The sequence below is a fragment of the Falco biarmicus genome, chromosome 2, assembly GCF_023638135.1.
Source record: "Falco biarmicus isolate bFalBia1 chromosome 2, bFalBia1.pri, whole genome shotgun sequence".
Taxonomy (NCBI): Eukaryota; Metazoa; Chordata; class Aves; order Falconiformes; family Falconidae; genus Falco; species Falco biarmicus.
The window spans coordinates 75652896-75672372 of record NC_079289.1 but is presented as its reverse complement, the minus strand read 5'-3'; the positions used below and the strand labels follow the sequence as shown (position 1 = coordinate 75672372).

The following is a 19477-nucleotide window of genomic DNA, read 5'->3' as shown; positions in this document are numbered from 1 at the left end:
CTTATAAAAAGGTAAATTTCTTAATAAAAACATATTTCATCAAAGCTAGTTTTTGGTTCCACACATAATAGCCACTGTCTCAATAACAGGAACTTTACTCCCTAGGTACCCTGGAGGACAGACACCTCTCACTGAGATAACTTCTGTACAGGAACCTTTTTAAACACATTGACAGACACACCTGCCTCAGTATACTAAAAGTGATAACTATTTACTCAGATTATATTTAAACTTTACACTCAGAATGAACTGTTAGAAATTATCCATTATTATAATAGGGTTACTATGTCATATCACATAATTTTGGTATTCACCGAAATATTTTTCTCATGTCTATAAAAAAATCTTGCCATATATAATTTCAATCACACAAACACTTCTGTAATTTTTTCAAGTAATATCACAATTCTTACCATGACTATGTCGCCTGGCTGAATAGTGATTTCGTCGTGGCTTCTTGATTCAAAAGGATACAGTGCTCTATAGTACACTATTTTTACATCCTCCTGAGCAGAAATGGTTAGAGGAGCTTTTTCTGAGCAAAGGAAAAAAACCCCACACAGATATAAAGGTTAAGGAAAAAATAAAATATCACAACACATTATTTTTTAGATATTTGAAAAACAAGGTGAAAGTGGCAACAAAAATTAACAAACCATACATTGTCTGTAGGAAGTATATTGTCCTCTCTTTACACAAGGGAAAATATCAAAATGAATTATTTAAAATACAATTTTCTTACTATTTTATAAATACCAGGTAAAATATTACTATATTTTAACTTTTATGATATATACAACTATTTTTGTAGTAAGATTCATGTACTTATGATGCAACATATATGACTCTTCAAATGCTTCAATGATTTTTTAGGTTAAATCTTATCAGCCACAGGTTCAAACAGTGATGTTCTGGCATATATCAATGGTATCCCGAATACTTTTGGAGCCTGCTTGTGTGGCAGCTTCATTTGCAGCCTGACTATACTTCCAGGAAAGATGTTTCAAAATGTTCTAGTACATATAGATTGGCTGAAAAGAGGTCACTTACAGATGATGTATTAAAAAAATTACATGCTAAAGATGTATTATTAGAAAAAGAATACAGAAAAGCCCCAAAGGTATAAGCTAAATTGCTTTTGTATAATGCACTTCCTATTTTGTCTATTCAGTCATAAAAGTTCCCTCTGCTACTCTGCACAAACAAAACCTAGCAAGAGGACATATTAGATCAAGTCAATTCTAGATTTGGGCTAAAAGACAGAAGGTAATTTCCCTTTTATGCAATCCTTTGATCAAATTTTCAAACAAGTATCACATTCCCAATCAGTTCTCTTGTGTATGTATCAAAGCCACTTAAGGGGGAACCATGATTCCCAATAGGGGCAAAAATCAGGTTATAATGCAGAGAAAAAGCTCTCAGCTGAAAGTGATCATGTGCATAGCAGAAAAAAGGGGATTGAATCTTAGACTTCAGATCATTTGTTTGGTAAACAACATGCACGGGGAAGGGCGAAGAGAAAGAAGGATAACTAAATTAGATACTGCTACTATAAAAAATCCCAAGGCATATATTCCACATCAAAATAAAAAATGTAAAGAAAAACAAAGAAATAATTTTTGACATCTTGCATCACGATCTCACAACTTACAGTTAAGATTCTTCAGCTGGCACTGTGAGTCTCATTAACTGTGCTTTACACTCTGCTAAACACCATACTTTTAGGAAAAATAGTGAAGCCTAAAAGAAAAACTTTTTTTGGATTCTAGAGCTCCATCCATGCATGATTTACTTTATCTAGACTAACAAACCAACCTTGAAACATAATATTCTTCTGTATTAAATGGAAGACAGAATTGTTCAAGAAGCACATGCAACAGCTGTTCTTGATTATTTTTTTTTTACCCTACCTGCATTTGACCAAGGAGCCTGGACAGCTGGCTTGACGGGCTCTTGATGTGGTTGGAAAAGTTTACTCAGTTTCTCTTGCATTTCCTGTTTCCCCTTATCCTCACTTTCCTTCTTCTTAGATATTTCTTCCCTTTTTTGCTTTTCATCTTCCTGAACTTTTTTTTGCCACTGAAGTTCTTCTTCTGGTTGTACTCGATCAAGCCGCTGTTTATCCCGTTCCTGGATTCGCCTGTTGGACAGTTAAGGTGGGTGTTTTTAAGGCAGTCAAACAAAAGATCATAAACATTAGTTGTCTTTGTGTGTGATCTATAGTATAAAGTGCACTCTATGACTTTTGCATGACTCCATATGTATTCATAAAGAAAGAGCTGTGACTCTCAGACAATCAAGAGAATACTAGTTAATGTAACCTAATACTAAGCGCAGGCCTCCATTGCGTTGAGCTGCTTTTTTCTTTGCATTTAAATAAATATCTTTTTTAAAATTTTATTTTAACTCACATATCAATTCTGTACCTTTACAATACAATTCCACAGAACTCTAGAAGAGGTATTGAGCAACCTGAGCATACAGAAGTTATAAACTACTTACCTTTTGGAGCTAAATGTAAGATGGAAAAAAATATTATTCAACACTATTTTTTCTTGTCTGAGTTCTTCAGAGATTTGTAAATGCTTTACTTACTTTATTGAGGCTGTAATATCTTCTCTACAATAACATGAGAATAAATATATACCTGTGTTTTTCTATTTATTGTATGAAACCTCACACAGGTATCTTGGAACAGTGTCTTACTTTGGTCTTACTCTTACTCTGCAAATCATAAGCTTGATAACATTCAGTATCTTACACTTTCAGTCCCACCTCTTCAACTCAACAACGTCTGAGTCTCAGCTTGGGGATTCAATACTTTTATGTATTGTCTTTTCACTGTTTTCCATGGCATTCATAAATCCTATGCAGTTGGTTTTAGTGATGAACCATATGGAGAAAGGAGTAAGAAAAAGAGGAAGAAAAAAATTCTCCCTTGTGTGAAGAAACAAAACTTCTTGGCATCCAAGAATCCAGACATAAGCCCTTCAGTTCCACATAAGGCTGCTTTCGAAAATCTCTTCCCACGTGGTCCAATGTAAGCAATCTGTGTATTCCATTATATCAGCATTGCAAGTTACCTTTTTCATTTGCTCCACAATTCGTTTTATTTAATCTAGGCCTGTAGATATCAACTACAGCTATTGCCAGACATTTTCAATAATGAATTCTTACCATTGTTTTCCCTGAAACCCAATAAGCAGCAAATTACACACTTCAATTTTTATCTGTTCAGCATGGACTTCAGCTCAAAAAATACAGGAAGAAGTCAAGAACACCAAACAAAATGGTTCTGCTTATTTTCTCAAAGCCACAAACGTCCCTAGGTAAGATTCAAACCAGCCAAATCAGGGGAAAAAAAAAAAAAAAAAAAAAAAAAAGAAGAAGAAGAAAAAAGTAGTAATCAGAAAATATGGTAGTCCTGATCCTCCTGTTGAGCTGCAAGGAGTAAAATCATCTGCAAGCTTCATACAGCACTCCTGTAGAACTATTCAGAAAATTTCACATTCCCAACTGTGAAAACTAACAAGTCCTTCCCCTCTGACAGAGGACAAGACAAGAGTAAGTCATCTCTGCTAGAAACAATTTGCACCATTAAATATAACTCTAAAGGGCTATAACAGATGCACAGTGTGCTTTATTTTGTTCCACAACCCATTCCACTTTCATACTTTCTTCATACTTACAAAATTAGTGACAAATGCATCACAGCAAGCTGTTTAAGATGGCAGCTACTAACTTACAAGCTCAAAAAAATCTTTGGTTGTCAATTAAACCGCTGATATTGTTTCAATATTTTAGATCAGTACACCACGAGTAGAAGTTAAGATACCAGAGTGAAGAATATCACTTCCTCCTTTACGAAATACTGTTACACTTTTCTGCCTTAAATGCAAGTCATCTAACAAGTTAATAAATTCGCTGTTCTGACAACTTCTTATTTTAATTGCTGCATTTGTCCTTTGTATATTCACCTGCAAAGCATTCAGAGCCAATTACTCAGCAGTTTTGTTGTAACACTGAAGCTGTACCACACAGGCATACAGAGCTCAGTTTTCTTTTGACTTGAATGTTGTCTTACCTGGTGAGTTTAGTCAGATGGGCTTTAAATGGGAAACTGAGTTTTTAATTATGTTTCTAATAGAAGTGATTAAATCTTCCTATACTTAAAAACCACGTTTGCTCTAACTGCTGGAGCAAGCAGGCAACAATCTAGTGGGGCGGGGGGGGGGGGAGGCGTATGTTTGATTTCCTTTTTCCTTCCATAGAACCTGCAGAATTTTCTTGTTTGATTGTTATGAAAGCTAATTATCACAAGTTGAAGACAAAAAAGGTAGTAAGAAGAGACTGAGAAGCCCAGGCCCAAGTACCAGAACTTAAGGTTACGAACAGAAAACTTGACATTCTGCTCTTTTCCTTACTTCAAGACTCTCGATGTTTTAATTATTGTGGATATGGCCTCTAAGCTAGGATTTACCTGCACTTGCTTTTTACTCTTTCAATTTTTTTTTCTCTCACCAACTGCATTATACCACTCATGCAGTTCTTGTCCCAAACACCAAGAGTAAGCTCTATTCATTTTACTCAAATGTAGGGTTTTTTTCCCTCTGACCTGTATATTACTCCCACAATCATACAAATCTGCATGGAATTAGCGTTAAGTTAATAAAGACTAATTAGCCATAAAAGGTCTTAAAGACCTCTACCATCCCCAAATATGTATGTCTGTATATCTGTTTGCTCAATGAAGTATGTGCACAATTCAGTGCATAATTACCAATAAAAAATTGCTAAGATTGTTCTCAGTATAAAGCGACTGTGGATATCCATTAAGCCAAAGATTTAAGTGCACAGAATTATGATCTTAGATTATTCGTTCTTTCTTTGCTTTCATTAGAGCTACTACTACATGGCAGCATACGTCTGTAACCATTATGGTGTAGTATCCAGGTTATGAGTATTAATCATTTACCTTATTCATTTTGGTGTCTGTTGGAAATCAGTAAGACTTGGTAGACTGCTTGTTACGAGTTATACCAATTACAATTATTTAGAAGCTTGAATAGCTGCACAGCACAAAGTTTTGCATTACCAATAAAGTCTGAATGCTCAACTAGCATGAAAAGTCAGACATGAAGTTTTCCATGGCAGAAGTTTTTCCTTTTTTAAGTTTGTTTTTTAAATTTCCACTTTTCTGTAAGGAAGTGGAGTATTTTATTATTTACTATTTCTATACTTCCAGTACCTCAGCAGCCTTCTTGTTTTCAAGGAAAAGTCCCAACATAATTACCATATTTAGTGTCATTATTTCTTTGCGGCAGGAAGCTGTTTTCTTAGAAAGCTTGCTATTTAAGAAGTCGATCTTTAAGATTTTTAAAGGCATAGGTTTTACGTCAATTATTTAAGACTTATCTAAATGTAATTGCTTTCTATGTATAAGATTTCTGTTTGAAGACACAGTTTTCACTGAGACCTTGTTTTGGTTTTGCCTGAAATGTAAAAATTAACTTAACTCACCAAACAGTAACACAGGCTATCTATTTACTTCAGGTCACAGTCCATGTAATGTTATAACCAATAATTTAAAACCTCTTGTTCTCAGGCCTTTGTTTTCATCTCTTGACCCACATCTGTCTACATTAAGAGTTTAAAACCCCCACAGTTACTAAAAATAAAATCAAACAGCTACTGATTTTCAGATGTCAGAACAGAACTGGTCGCTAGCCTATATGCCACTCATTTTACATAAATATATTATAAATATACATAGAAAACAAATTTCCAAGTGTGTAGCAGGAAAACATTAGCTCTGTATTTTATGTTAATATAAAAGAGATAGTTAATTGCAGAGTTCAAGACCCTCTCGAGCTGTAGCATCACACTACACATTTACGTAACTGCTGAAATCTGTATGTATCACTGACAAGTAACAGTGACGGATGGATACAGAAGCTCATTTCCAGAGCACACTTCTCATTCAAGGATAAGTCAAGAGATTCCCTGAGCTTTAAAAGAGATCACCTGCACTGAAATGAAACTTGGTCTAGGTCTTGGGTATTCTTCCCATTTAGTGATATACTGTTTGAGATGAGATTATGCTCCTAGGAATGCAAAGTTTATTTTACCTGTTTGCAAAATGCTCTGCACTCTAACACATCTACAGAAAGGGCTTAAATTAAAGCAGTTTGTTACCTTTGAGCTTCTTTTTGCTTTTCCAGTTCTACTGTCTTCCTTTCTTGTTCCTTCTGTTTCAGCCTCTCAGCTTCCAAGTTCTTTTGCTTCTGTAGCTGCTGTTTGTTATGTATTTCTCTCAACTCCTACAGAAAAGAGTAAAATATGTGTAAACATTTATATGTGAATCATAACTAATGGTCCCAGATGTTTCATTGTGAAGTAACAAAACTTGCAAATGGTTAGGCATCTCTGTTCAAACTTACAGTATTGCCAAATGCACTGGCAGACCTTTAAGGTAGATTTCAAAGGGCTACAAAGCACTTAATGTTTTCCTATTTTTATTCATATAACCTGACATGTTAAAGGGTTAAGAAACAAGAAAGCCTTTTTTAAATGGGACTCTAAAAAATTGACAAGAGTTTGAGAAAGCTTAATCTGGAAAGTCCCTTATATTTAAGTTGTTTGCTGGTTTGTAAAATTCATTTATTGAATTCCATACAAAAACCTGCTTTCTGAGCTGCTTGTAATAGCAACTGTTTCAGTTAATGGGTTTTATTTCGCAATTAATGGAGATCTACAAAAGAATCTTCAGCATTGTTTTATATACCCAAGAGACTGAATTACTTATGCAATGTCTTTGGGATGAATCGTGGCACAGAGAGTATTCATCCATATACAAATAATTTTCCTCTAACTGGAAGGGCATTGCCTGAAACATTTAGAATACAATAAAACCATGATCTTTTACTCAAGATTTGTTTTCTGCTTAGCATCTATTAAAAAAATACAAATTTTATCCAGAATCTATTTGCATGACCTAGAGTTGTGTGTCTGAACTCCTCAGATTTACAAGGGGGAAAAAAGTACAGCTTCACCTATGCCAACTGAAATTTTTCATTGAAAATAGTTCACTTCAAAAAAAAAAATCAATACATTTTAATGCAAATATAGTACAAAAACATGTAGAAAAAGCTTGCAGCAGGAAACTCTTTCTAAATCCACATCTTAATAATGTCTACTTTTACTGAACTATGTTGTGACATATCATGCACATTTGTTTATCTTGGTATCCTTAAAAACTTTATCTTAATTTGTTCAGGGATTGAAACAATTAATCCTGAAAGTATTTGAATAGTTTTTCAGAAATTCACATCTATAAATTAGCCAGATGACGATTTCATGTAACTATCTTCATACACTGACAGAAACATACAAAATTGCACAAAAGAAAAAGAAAAAACCTAAATATCAAGTGATTCAAATGGCCAAAATGAGAAAAGTTTCAGTAAGTTAATTTCACAACATTATTAGCAACTTCTTAGCTATAGTTTCGTAAAAGTTGAAAGTTAATACTTGTTTATTTACAGACTGTACTTGCACTGTGTCTAAAAATTTTAGTTAGTGGAAGAAATACATGCATTAGTGCTGAACAACTGCACACTGTGCAATATCAAATTTCAAGACATCAAAATAACTACATTATGAAGAGGAGTAGCACGTGGCCTTGCAAGGTATTAAAAACATTTCTGATATATGGATGAAAGTTGGGAAAAAACTTAAATTGTGTCCTAGCTCTCATTCTCATTTAATAAATGATCATCAATTTTAAATTCAATGAAAACCAAATTCAACATAATTAAAAGAGATAATCAGTTCTTATACAAGTTTTAATTAAAACTCTGCTAAGGCCATGAAAGTCACTGAAATACAGAGATAATTTGGGCAAGACCATATTTCCATAGTCACATTAAAGCTTAGCAGATAGTTAGGATCTAGAATGGATATTAGAGAATGTAAAATAAACTACTCTTGCATAATTACCAGAATTATTCAGGCAGGATATTGCCTTTGGGAAAATTTTTAAACCCTGATGCCCATGGTTGTAAACATTCATACATAGCCTTATTTTGGTGTAATGAAAAGGGCTACTATAAAGGAAATATATTAGCAATATCAAACATAATGGGGTTTTAGCAGCTGGCCCATAAAGAACAACGAAAATAAAGGTATCAGAAGATTGCAGTGAACACACAGTTGGTTAACTGCACCTGGAGCTAGAGGTGACCTCTGACATGACTATAAATTTCTGAAGTGCTAACTAGAGTGAACAGTCATTTCCAATAAATGTATGTTGTTAATTCAGCTTCTTTAATGTTGTTACATTTGTAATATATTAAGGTACAAAGGATTTGACCCTCGTTCCAAATTGACTTCTATGGGGGAACCACAGTCCCCATCTTTTCTACACGATCACCTGAACCCTTATTTATATCAAAAAATACATAGAAGTGCAAAGGACAAATATACAACCATAAGAACATTAGCAGTGGAGTGATTAACAAGCACTCATCTGAAAGGACATAGGTTATAGAATGGCATAGTTGAAAGCAGTTTTCCCCCTGGCCAACAGTATTACAAATCTTTTTAGATTGCAGAAATCCATAAAACTAAGTATCTACAAAGTTTTGGAAGCTCAAAATACTGCTTCTGTGAAATATCAAGTATCTTGACTAGCATTAATGATTTTTAACAAGCAGTTTCTCTTTTCTGGCTAAAAGGACTGCTATCCAAAACACAGGTTTCTGACTCCTATGTTTAGTTCAGCTTTAGCACAGGCTTCCATCTAGAAATCCTTAGTTGTTCTACTTGCTTTAGCTGTCATTCACATTTATGTCCCCTCCTGTCACTTTACTTTGTATGCCAAGAAGCTCAGATTCTGAGTCCTGGCCAATAAAAACTCTTGCTATTGAACAGAGACACCTGGGATAGTCAAGCATTTTTAATAAGGCAACACTGAAGATAACCTGTTATTACTTGCAAAATCTTAAGCTATTTAGACAACAGTGCTTTTCAGGTTTGTTTCTTCTTCCCCTTTGCATATTTATCCCAAACCCTGTTGTTCGAGCAGTTAAACAGAAAAAATCAATAGGCAAAGAAAGAGGAACCAAAACCTTTTAAGAGTACGAAGCTTATCATAGTTAAACAACCACCCCCCTCCCCAATAAATCTCAAAGCTTTAAAGTGAGACAACCCAGACGCAAGTATCTGAGCTCAGTTTACTTTTTAACAAGAAATTTGTAAACTAGAAAGAGTGATTCCGTTCATCTATATACGCAGAATCAGGAGGAATCTACACCTAATTCACAATATTGCTACGCCGCCCCCTTCAGCAAAACTTCCTGAATTTGCAAATACAGAAAAACAAATTACAACTTGCAAGACATCTGTGCAGCAAACATTTACTTCCACTAGAAGTCCAGCTACAAGGCTAGCTCCAACTTTGTATTTTAATTGTAGTTTAGCCATTTAAGTTTATCTCACTGCTAAATGTACGATACATGCCGCTTTTATGGCCAATAGGTAACTGGGGAAGGTGCAGCTATGAGCCGTGCCTCCATGTCTGTCTGAAGCAAGTAGTTTCTTATTCTGAGTACATATAGCAGGACCATCAACTGCTGCATCACAGCAGTTAAGTGCTGCTGCCAACTTTAGTCCAAATAATAAAATTTTGTTTGCTTATTTTGCCATTTATATAGTTGCTCAGCTACACTAGTATCTCAAGGAACATTTTAATAATTATTTAAGTTTTCCATAGACATTTTAACACATTATCCCCTCCCAGCTAAGCCAATGTGCTAGTTCAGTATTTTGTGAAAAGATTTTTTTCTGTGACATACATTCTGTAACAGTTAAGAAAATCCAACCTAGTTTATAATCCCAGCATTAGGTGGAATATTTTTGGAGATTAAAAAATGCAATATATATCCTTCTTTGCATTAGCTAGGAGGAAATAAAGATTTGATCTGTGTCTCATGCAAAAGGGAGATGCTCTGTTGCTTTGCCAAGTACCAGTGGGTGGATGGGGGAGAAAGAATCAGCATGTCCCACAGCACTACAGGACACCAGTTGTACAAAATTATAGTAACACTTCAACAGTCAACAGAAAGAAACGTTCGCCAGCTGAATATTCAGCACAGTCCTACACTCATCCTTTACAGACACAAGCAACTTAAGAGCTGTACAAATCATATATTATAACTCCAAAGACATAACAATGCTTTTCTTGTTTCTGGTGTGCAGGACAAAGCATGACTTCTTACCTTAACACTAGAGAGAAATTGTTACCTTTCCACTTAATTCACAAACAGACTAACAAGTATAATTTTGAGATGTTACAATAGCCACATTTAGGTACCCACATAATATTGAATACGAATTAAAATAGGAGTTTCATACAGCAGAGTAATATTCACTATATACAGACAAGTCATATCGCTATGAAAACCTTAACATTAGAAATGTAGTTGTTTCAGCCCAAATTTTGCCTTTTGACAGAAAGACAATAGAACTTAGGATACTTGAGGGATTACAATACAAGGTTTCCATTAAATCTTCTTCCCTTGAGACAAACTAGAGCACTTGATCCCAGAGGGAAGAACCCTACAGTTCTGTGCTCACTGAGGCTTTCCCACAGCAATACTCTCCTATGTCATTCCCCAACTCCCAAAGCACCTGCTTTGTCCTTGACAGTTTCTCCTTTCACCCTGTATTATAGCTATGGGGGCTTTGATAAAGGGAATATATTGTCATCTCTCTCATACCTGGAATCACAAATTACAGTGCTGTGTAGGAACACTTAACGTGAAAGTGTTTTCTTTTTAAAAATTCAGAACACCATGACCAAAATAAGCAATTAACTTAAAATCTTGAGGTTTCAGATAAGCAAAAGACAAAAATAACTAACTAGTACCTTGTCCAAGTTGCAATTCAAGGCACACTCCTCATCTAGGCAGTAAGGATTAGATAAAGAATCAAATTATAAGCTCTTCCCTTTAATTCTGTTTTAGTGCTAGCACCTCTTATTAATTACTAGCTTAGTTAAACACTGCACACTCATCTGTTTATGGTAAAGTGAAGCACATAACTGGAGGAGGTTCATCACTCAGATTGAGACAGTTGTGTACTGCCTGAGTATGGCATGGAGACCTTTAGAAAGGAGTCTAAGTAGTTGACGCAGCCCAGGAGAACTGCCAGGCACTGCAGCATTGCATCTTCCATTGCCACTGACTGGAAGAAAGAAACGCTCAAATGTAAACAGGCATTCATATGCAAGACTTGTCCAGTGCACACTGACTAGACAGGGACTGACAACAACTGGAACATGACACAAAATGTAAAACATTTTTAAGAACTTGATTCTCCTTGTTCATCACTTTTTCCAAGCACTGAGAATAGCGTCTCAGCAAGACTAATGGATTTCAGAAACAGTATTATTCATTCTCTTTTCCTGTGCAATAACACAGATAAGCTCTAAATATTTAATTTTTCTATGATATATGAAATTATTATTTGCTTTTTGGAGAAAAAAAACTGTATTAAAAATTACTATTGTTTTATTTGACAGTGTGTGATGACTGACCTTTGTAACATTTAAATATAAATTCACACTGAATATAAAAAGAATTTGTAAAGGTAAATTATAGTAGGACTATAGGTATACAAACAGGAAACCTAATATAAAGCCTTCTATTCTACAGAATTATTCTATGAAATAGAGAAAAAGAAAAAAGTGCCCAGTTACATTTTACAAATATCTGTATCAATTTTAACTATTAGATTTCTAGGCTAGAATTTTTAAAGAGTAATGGAAGTTAAGACTCTTTCAACCTAATTCAGGACACAAAAATGTGGCTTACCTTTCAACCTTGTTACAAACTCAGTCACTTACTGTACAGCCAAATACAGCACAACCCACAAGACTATTATCTTCTCTGATAAAATGCCTCAATTCTGATTTAAAAGGATATCTGACCAGCTGCAGGCTAAGGTGCCTATTTCTCTGACTAACAAGTATTAAAAAGTTTCCTGAAACTACCCGTTTTGAAAAATTAATAACATTTTGTACTCCAAAAAGTTTTCGAAAGGAATCCAATTCTAAGAACATTTCCAACTCTTGAAATGTTAACTTCAAACAAAAGTAACTGAAGTACTTGAGCTCCAATGGACTAATCAGAAGAATTTTAAATCAGTTGTTTTGGAGGGATAACAAAAGATTCAGGGGGGAAAAAAAATTCATTTATCTCTCTAATCACTCATATATGCTATTAAGACACAAAGCAAAGATGAGGAAATTTAACACTTATTTTAAGTACTCACTGCAGAACATAAAAATATAATATGTAGGCAAATGCAGTGCAATCCACTGGATACTACTACACTGTTAACAAGCTGACCTGTAACCTAAACCATATTGGAATATTAGGTAAACCTTATGGTCTCATCAAAGAAAAGGCACACTAGATAATAGTGAAATTGTTCATTTTATCTTGTACTATCACAGCATATTTCTGTATTCAGTATCAGTAGATCAAGTGTAGCCTATTTCAAGAGAATGAATCAGAAATATAGTTTTGCAACAGAGTTTTGCAAAATTTAAGGATATACTCACATAAGAAATAATCTAATCAACATTCATAGCCAATAAGGAATAAATCTCAGCAATGATAACAAAAGGTTATAATTTAATGTTGCCGTTAACTTCACGGTCTCTTAAACATTTCATCAGAACTACTTTGGCATATACCTTATACTCGAGAGAGCAGTATCTTACATATTTAAAGTTTTGGTTATTTTTTCTGTTAAATTAAGCATTTTGACTAAGTAAAGACATGTATTAGTCCCTCTCTCCACAGGAAATAAATGCAAAATGTTGTAAGATCATATATATCTAAAGAGTATTTAGATATGCTTTTTTTCCCCCCCTTGGGAGTTCACAAACAGTAACACATCATTCTGCTTCTTGTTCAGAAGCTAGTTGTACTGCAGAAGATGAGGCAAGCACCAGTGCTGCTCCATCACTCGTCAGAGAACAAAAGCTGCACAAGACAGTGTCAATTATGGTGCTGCCATCCTAGCAGCCACCTCACCAAATGTCCATCTCTCAGTAGACTGAAGCACCAAGTAACAGCAGACCACCATAAAAATACTACCTATCAGTTTTAAACTGATAAGCAGTTAAAAAAAAAAAGCAGTTAAAATGAAAGGATAATTTTGAAACAGCCCTGATTAAAAATGGAGGTTTTAATGTATCTATTTAATAAAAATACATTTTAAATATAAATATTTCTGTATTTCCCATCTTTACATATTTTCTCTTACTTTACAAGATAAGAAGCCTTTAACATATTTAGAGCACAGATGTGGTGGAATTTTTGATGCATTATTTGAAAAGTATCACACTTAAATGTGAGCATTATACAGTTGACTGATAATTACACAAATTGCAAGGTACTGTAGCACCAAATGAGCCTGCTGTATTTATGCACCCAGTTACTAATAAGTAAACAAAAAGTTCTTCTGTTAATTGGGGAAGCTATTAATTTAGCAAGTATTTATAAGCCATTTTCTACCTATCGCAAACATGACAGTCATCTTTCCAGTGGCAGTTCCTCAAAGTTGTCTCAGATTTTTTATTTTTTAGGTAAAAGTACCTTAGAGTTACGCAAGTTCCTAGATGATTTTGTTTTGAGCATTATTACCTAAGAGATAGGTGTGTTCTGCCTTGGTTTAAGAACAGAACTTCCACTTCACACAAACCCTAAGAAAACCATGAGTCTCAGGAAAGCTTTCACTAGCTTTGTGCATAGTCTCATATGCAAAATATTCTAAGAGCTTTCTCCAAAAGAATAAGTCATTAAATCACTGCTGCACACACAGCACCTTCTAAGAAGTTTCTCTGGCACTTGGGAGTACTACAATCATTTCATGCTGAGTCCACAAAAAGGTATATAGGCTTTCATAGATATTTAAATCTAGTATTAAAACCATCCAGGCCCCTCAAAATACATCTTTCACATCTAGTGAAACTACAAAAGGGAGAAAATATAACTCTCTTTGAATTAAGCTCCCACCTCTCAATTTCAGTAGCACAACTGCACTGCCCCTCTTAAACTCATCTCTTGCAAGAAAACTGCAGCAAGGCAAAAACACCAACATACACCAACAAAAAGTGGTCTTCCTATTAAGCACCACTCGTACACATTATGAAATGAAGTGCACAATATCCAAAAGCCAAACGAAGCTTGCTGAAGTCTTCCCAAAGAACTGTCTACATAACTACTTGTCAGCATTTAAAGTGGTAAGTCTAAACACTTAAGATTTGAAAACAGAAATCAATTTTCCCATTAAACTGCAAAACAGTTTATAATTAGCCAAGGTATTCTTGGACAGATAGCAGACATTTGATAAATTGATGTCTTTGTTTAATATGGATCTTCAATTTTTAATTATCATTAGCTTATTTGTTAAGTCAAGTCCTTCAATATTTAAAATACTGGATTTTTTTTGGTTTGGGGTTGCTTTTTTTGTGACTGTGACAGTACTAAGATTATTCATCCCTCTGCCCACTTATAAACTGTTTAGGTCATTTATGATCAAACTGAATGCTGACAATTTTAGAATTAAATAACCTTTATTCATATTTATCTGCAAAACACTTCAAAAAGACTCAATTTTAAAAACAAAAAAAAGACAAATACAAAAAAAAGCACCCAAAAAGCACGATTTGTTAATGTGTCCAAAAAGTGTGTGTATATATATATATTAAAAAAAAAGGTAAACCATTCTGTTTTCTTTTACATTAAATTGTGCACATTTTGTTTGTCTTGTGTCTCTTATAACTCTGCAGAGGTTCTCCCCTTCCTACTTCCCTGCCTAAGATACTGAGAGTCATCTTTGAATTGGCACTGAAACAGGTAGTATGGTCTACAACTTTTCAGTCTTCCTATAATTATTATTAACTTTGATATTAAAACAAGCTATTCATTAGTTAACTTCAAACACACCTTCTATTCTAAAGCAGAAAATAGTTTATCTAATTTCAAAACAACTACAGAAATATTAACGTATCTATCATAGTTCTTTTCCTTCTAAATACTTGTAGTTCATTTTATTATACGTTGTGGGAAATGGAGTATTTTTCTCGTCAGCTTTCAGGAGAAACCATCAGTTGAATCATCAGATGAAGTACCTTAACATTAGAATATTTTATGAAAAAATGAACGCTATTAGAAGTTTGTTAACTGAAGACTGATTTATAACTTCTCTCTAAAGAACACTTCCTCTACTCACTTGTGCAATTTCTGTCATTTTCTTGTCCAGAAATAAACAACAAATCACATTGTTTTAACAAAAGACTGATCAATAAAGCATGAAACCACAAACAACAGACAACTACATTCAGGAACAAGTATAAGCTTACAAAAAGCAGATAAAAATTCTGTGTGTCAGCAGAAAATCAAGTCTCTCTAACAAAGATTTCAATCTGAAGTACTGATTCCAGCAGATTTGTTGACCTGCTATAGGCTTGCACTTCCTTGATGCAAAAGGGCAGAAACTGGCAATTTCATATCACGGATCCGGAATCAGAGCTCAAATCTATTCTTGCATAGATTCTGCAGATGAAGTTGATTCAAACTCTGAGTTCGGATGCCAAGTAGTACCTTCTTAAAAAAAATATTAAAAAAACCCAACAAAAAACCCCAAACCACCTCCCAAGAAAGAGATTTGAGAACATTCCCAAAACTGACATTCTAAATCAATCATTCTGGTTTTTTCCTCATAATCAAATTAAAAAATAATTAACTGAACATTTAGAAGAAATGGTTAAAAAGTCTAGGATTACCTTCAGTTGATTATTGAAAATATCAATTTCCTGAAGTTTAGCTCTGGTTTCTTTTTCTACTTCATCTAGCTGGTCTCGAAGTTGTTGACGTGCTAGTTCCTTGGCTTCTAAGGCTCTTTTGATGGTAAGAAGAGAGTCTCCTGTTTTAAAACATATTGTCAAATAAGTATTGCTATACACAGAGAATTTCAGGTCAGAGAAAGCAACATTTTTCAACGTGCATCTTGCAAAACAAAAAAAGAAATTACACGGTACACTGTGCAATGCAGTATCATGTCCTATACAAACTCAGACATATACAAAAACAGACTTACTGTGCAAACTGTTCTGTTGAACTTGCTTTAGCTGATCATTAAGCAATTGCTTTTCTGGAATCAACCTCCCAAGCATCTGCTGAGATTCCTGAACAGAGGACATGGAGGAGAGAGAAAACAAGAAACAGACAGAAAGGTGAGGAATGACTTTAGCTATAAGACCTCTCATTGTCATTTCTTCTGAAATGAGTCTTTACTTTTTCTCCCACTGAATTATGTATTATTGCTATTATTCAAGCATTATCTGTGTGATACTACCACTCAGACATCGTTCTCTGCCAGTACAAAAAAAACAGCATATAAAATTTAAGCATATTACTTAAGAATTGATCCTCATTGAATACGTAACTTGGCTTGGAATTACTTGAAATTCAGGGCAAAAAGACAAGGATAGATTTCAGGAAACATTAAAAAAGCACTTATTATCTGTTTAAATCTTATTTTAATAAATGAATATTATCTTTGATCAGGAATAGAAAGACAAATATTTGAAGTTTATATAAATAAAAGAAAATAAAGGCTTTCACTGTGAAGGAATATATTATGGACAAATGCTATGCAACACAAGCTCTGCTAGATGAAAATACATGATCTCTTGATTTAGCACTCTTGAAAGAGGATTATGATCTCTCTCAGTTTCAACACAGTCATAAGATTGTATACTGATATATTGCAGGAGACCCTGCAGATGACAAATTCCTCCTTGGGTGGATTTTATCTATCTATCTATCTATCTATCTATCTAACATAATCCTTGCTCATTCTGGAGGAGTGCTACTTCATACACCTTTTCAGAAGCCTTGACCTCCAGCTTGAAGTTGTCAAAACATAATATAGAGGCATGAGGAGAAACAGCTTATTTTATAAAAGCCACCTAAGTGTCAACATCCTGTCTTTCAGACAAACTAAGTAATTTATTTCGGCAGTTGTCTTGAATTGCAGGCTTTTGAGGAACCAACCACCTGACAATTTCCACTTGTCATGAAGGACTGCAAATGACATAATATAAGCCTAAGAATAAATATCACCTAATCACTTAATTTCAGAGTAAGTGCCATGAAAATTTTTAAATTTTTGTTACAAGAACACATGGTTGACCATACTGATGTGACTTCATAGCTGTCCCACTTTACTCATGGCAGCTTTTGATTGGGCCTCTGCGGTGGACAGCTCAGATCTTATGCAGTCATCTTATCAATCACCGGAAACTACTGTAATCTCATTATGGTCCGGAAAACATACTTAGATAGCAAAGCAGAGTCAATGACTTTATGATTTCACAAAGTATAAGATAAACTACGTAACTCCTAATACTCAAACGCACGTGTCCCTCACTGTTCAGATGCATTGCCTATAGCATCAGCAGATCTCTTCCAGCCCTTCAAGCATATCGTGAAGGCCAGATACTCCTACCATGGGACTATATTCCCCACTAGAACCAAATGAGAAACAGCGATATATAATGCACCATTTTCCAAATCATCTGCTTGAGGGGGCTTGCCTCCTTAACAACAACCACCATTACCATGTGCTTCAGCTAAGTGCAAAACACTTTCGCTTCCACCACATGCTTCCACCCAAATACCTGCATGCCCCACATGCCATAGTTTGCGATGAAAAATATAAACAGTATTATTAAATTAGTATAGCACATGGGCATTGTGGAAATAAAGTTTTCAAGTAGTACAACCCAAGAAAGGTGGCATCTAGTAGACTAAATGTATTGATAGATAAACTTCTAGAGAAAGAGGAAAGGAAATCACCTTTCAAGACACAAGGATATCAAAATTGTGTAACATAGGACATTTCAGCATGGAATGTAATCCTAACCTTAGTTGTTTATTTTTGAAGGTCAGAATACTTCTAAGCTCCAGATAACGCAATCTTAATAGACAGAATAGTTTGGAGAGTATTTAAGGACAGAGAATGACAAGGGATCGTGATGGTCAAGTTCTGTTTCCTGAAAGCACAGGCAGCCAAGTAATAAGCATCTATTCCAGAGCATCCACAACATGCTTTTCCACATCCTTTAGTTGTACTGAAGAAACAGATGGAAGAAATTAATGGCATCACTAACACTGCATGCAACAAGAAATTTCCAAGAACTGAATAATGTCCCATATAGCAGTAGAAGGCAAACAAAGCAATCAAAAAGCAGTTCCTGTCAATCTAACAAGGGAAAGTTATCTTCTGATCCTATGCTGTGAGCAAGAGGGCATATGAGAAACTGAGATACCACTATATGTCTTAAGCCTCTGCCACATACCCTGCTTTCAGTGCTTCAGAGGAAAGCCAAATTACTAGGGAGCCAAAGTGTTCATCAAGGAGGCAAATAATGTGCTGGTAACTAGCAGAAGCCCTGTAGACATTATAATACAGTTCAGGTGTTTGGAAGGCAGGATGTTTCCAAACATCCCTGGAAATACCACTCTACTAGATATCACGGATTCATATAGCTAGCACAAATTTTCTTCACTCAGGATTAATTGTTATATAAATTTCTTCCACAATTTTAATCAAACTCCATCCTGAAACCAATTAACAAGTTGAAGAATAATTACTCCTTTGAATTAACTCATCTTTTCATAGCAAGTGTCAGATGTATTAAAGTAAGATATTTCTAAGTGAAGATATATCGTCCTACAAAGATAATGGACAATACTGATGTCCTCGTTTCAGCTGGGACAGAGTTGATTTTCTTCTCAGTAGCTGGTGCAGTGCTGTGTTTGGGATTTGGTGTGAGAACAATGTTGATAGCACACGGATGTTTTTGGTTGTTACTGGGTGATGTCTATATTAAATCAAGGACTTTTCATTTCTCAGGCCCTGCCAGCGAGAGGGCTGGAGGGGCACAAGAAACTGGGAGGGGACACAGGACAGGTGACCCAAACCAGCCAAAGGGATATTCCATATGACATCATGCTGAGTATATAAGCTGGGGGAAGAAGGAGGAAGGGGGGAACATCTGGCCTTATGGCGTTTGTCTTCCCAAGTAACCGTTATGCGTCATGGAGCCCAGCTTTCCTGGGGATGGCCAAACACCTGCCTGCCCTTGGGAAATAGTAAATGAATTCCTTATTTTGCTTTGCTTGCATGCGCAGTTTTTGCTTCACCTATTAAACTGTCTTTATCTCAACCCATAAGTTTTCTTACTTTCACTCTTCCGATCCTCTCCTCCATCCCACAGTGGGGGAGAGTGAGTGGGCAGCTGCGTGGTGCTCAGTTGCTGGCCAGGATTAGACCACAACTGACTTTCTAATCTACTGGAGAGTTCAGAGGATCAAAATCTTCCTTTAAAAAGTCA

General features: G+C 35.1%; 1 protein-coding gene across 6 annotated transcripts in view; it reads right to left on the bottom strand.

Moving 5' to 3' along the window:
• Positions 1-19477, bottom strand: part of ITSN1 (intersectin 1) — a 136584-nt gene that overhangs the window by 53393 nt on the left and 63714 nt on the right. For all 6 annotated transcript variants that reach the window (XM_056328932.1, XM_056328933.1, XM_056328931.1 and 3 more), the window contains 5 exons: positions 16174-16261; positions 15860-15999; positions 6196-6320; positions 1911-2140; positions 414-535 (listed from right to left, as the gene is read on the bottom strand). In XM_056328932.1, coding sequence (XP_056184907.1) covers positions 414-535; positions 1911-2140; positions 6196-6320; positions 15860-15999; positions 16174-16261 — 705 coding nt within the window. The remainder of the gene's footprint in view (positions 1-413; positions 536-1910; positions 2141-6195; positions 6321-15859; positions 16000-16173; positions 16262-19477) is intronic.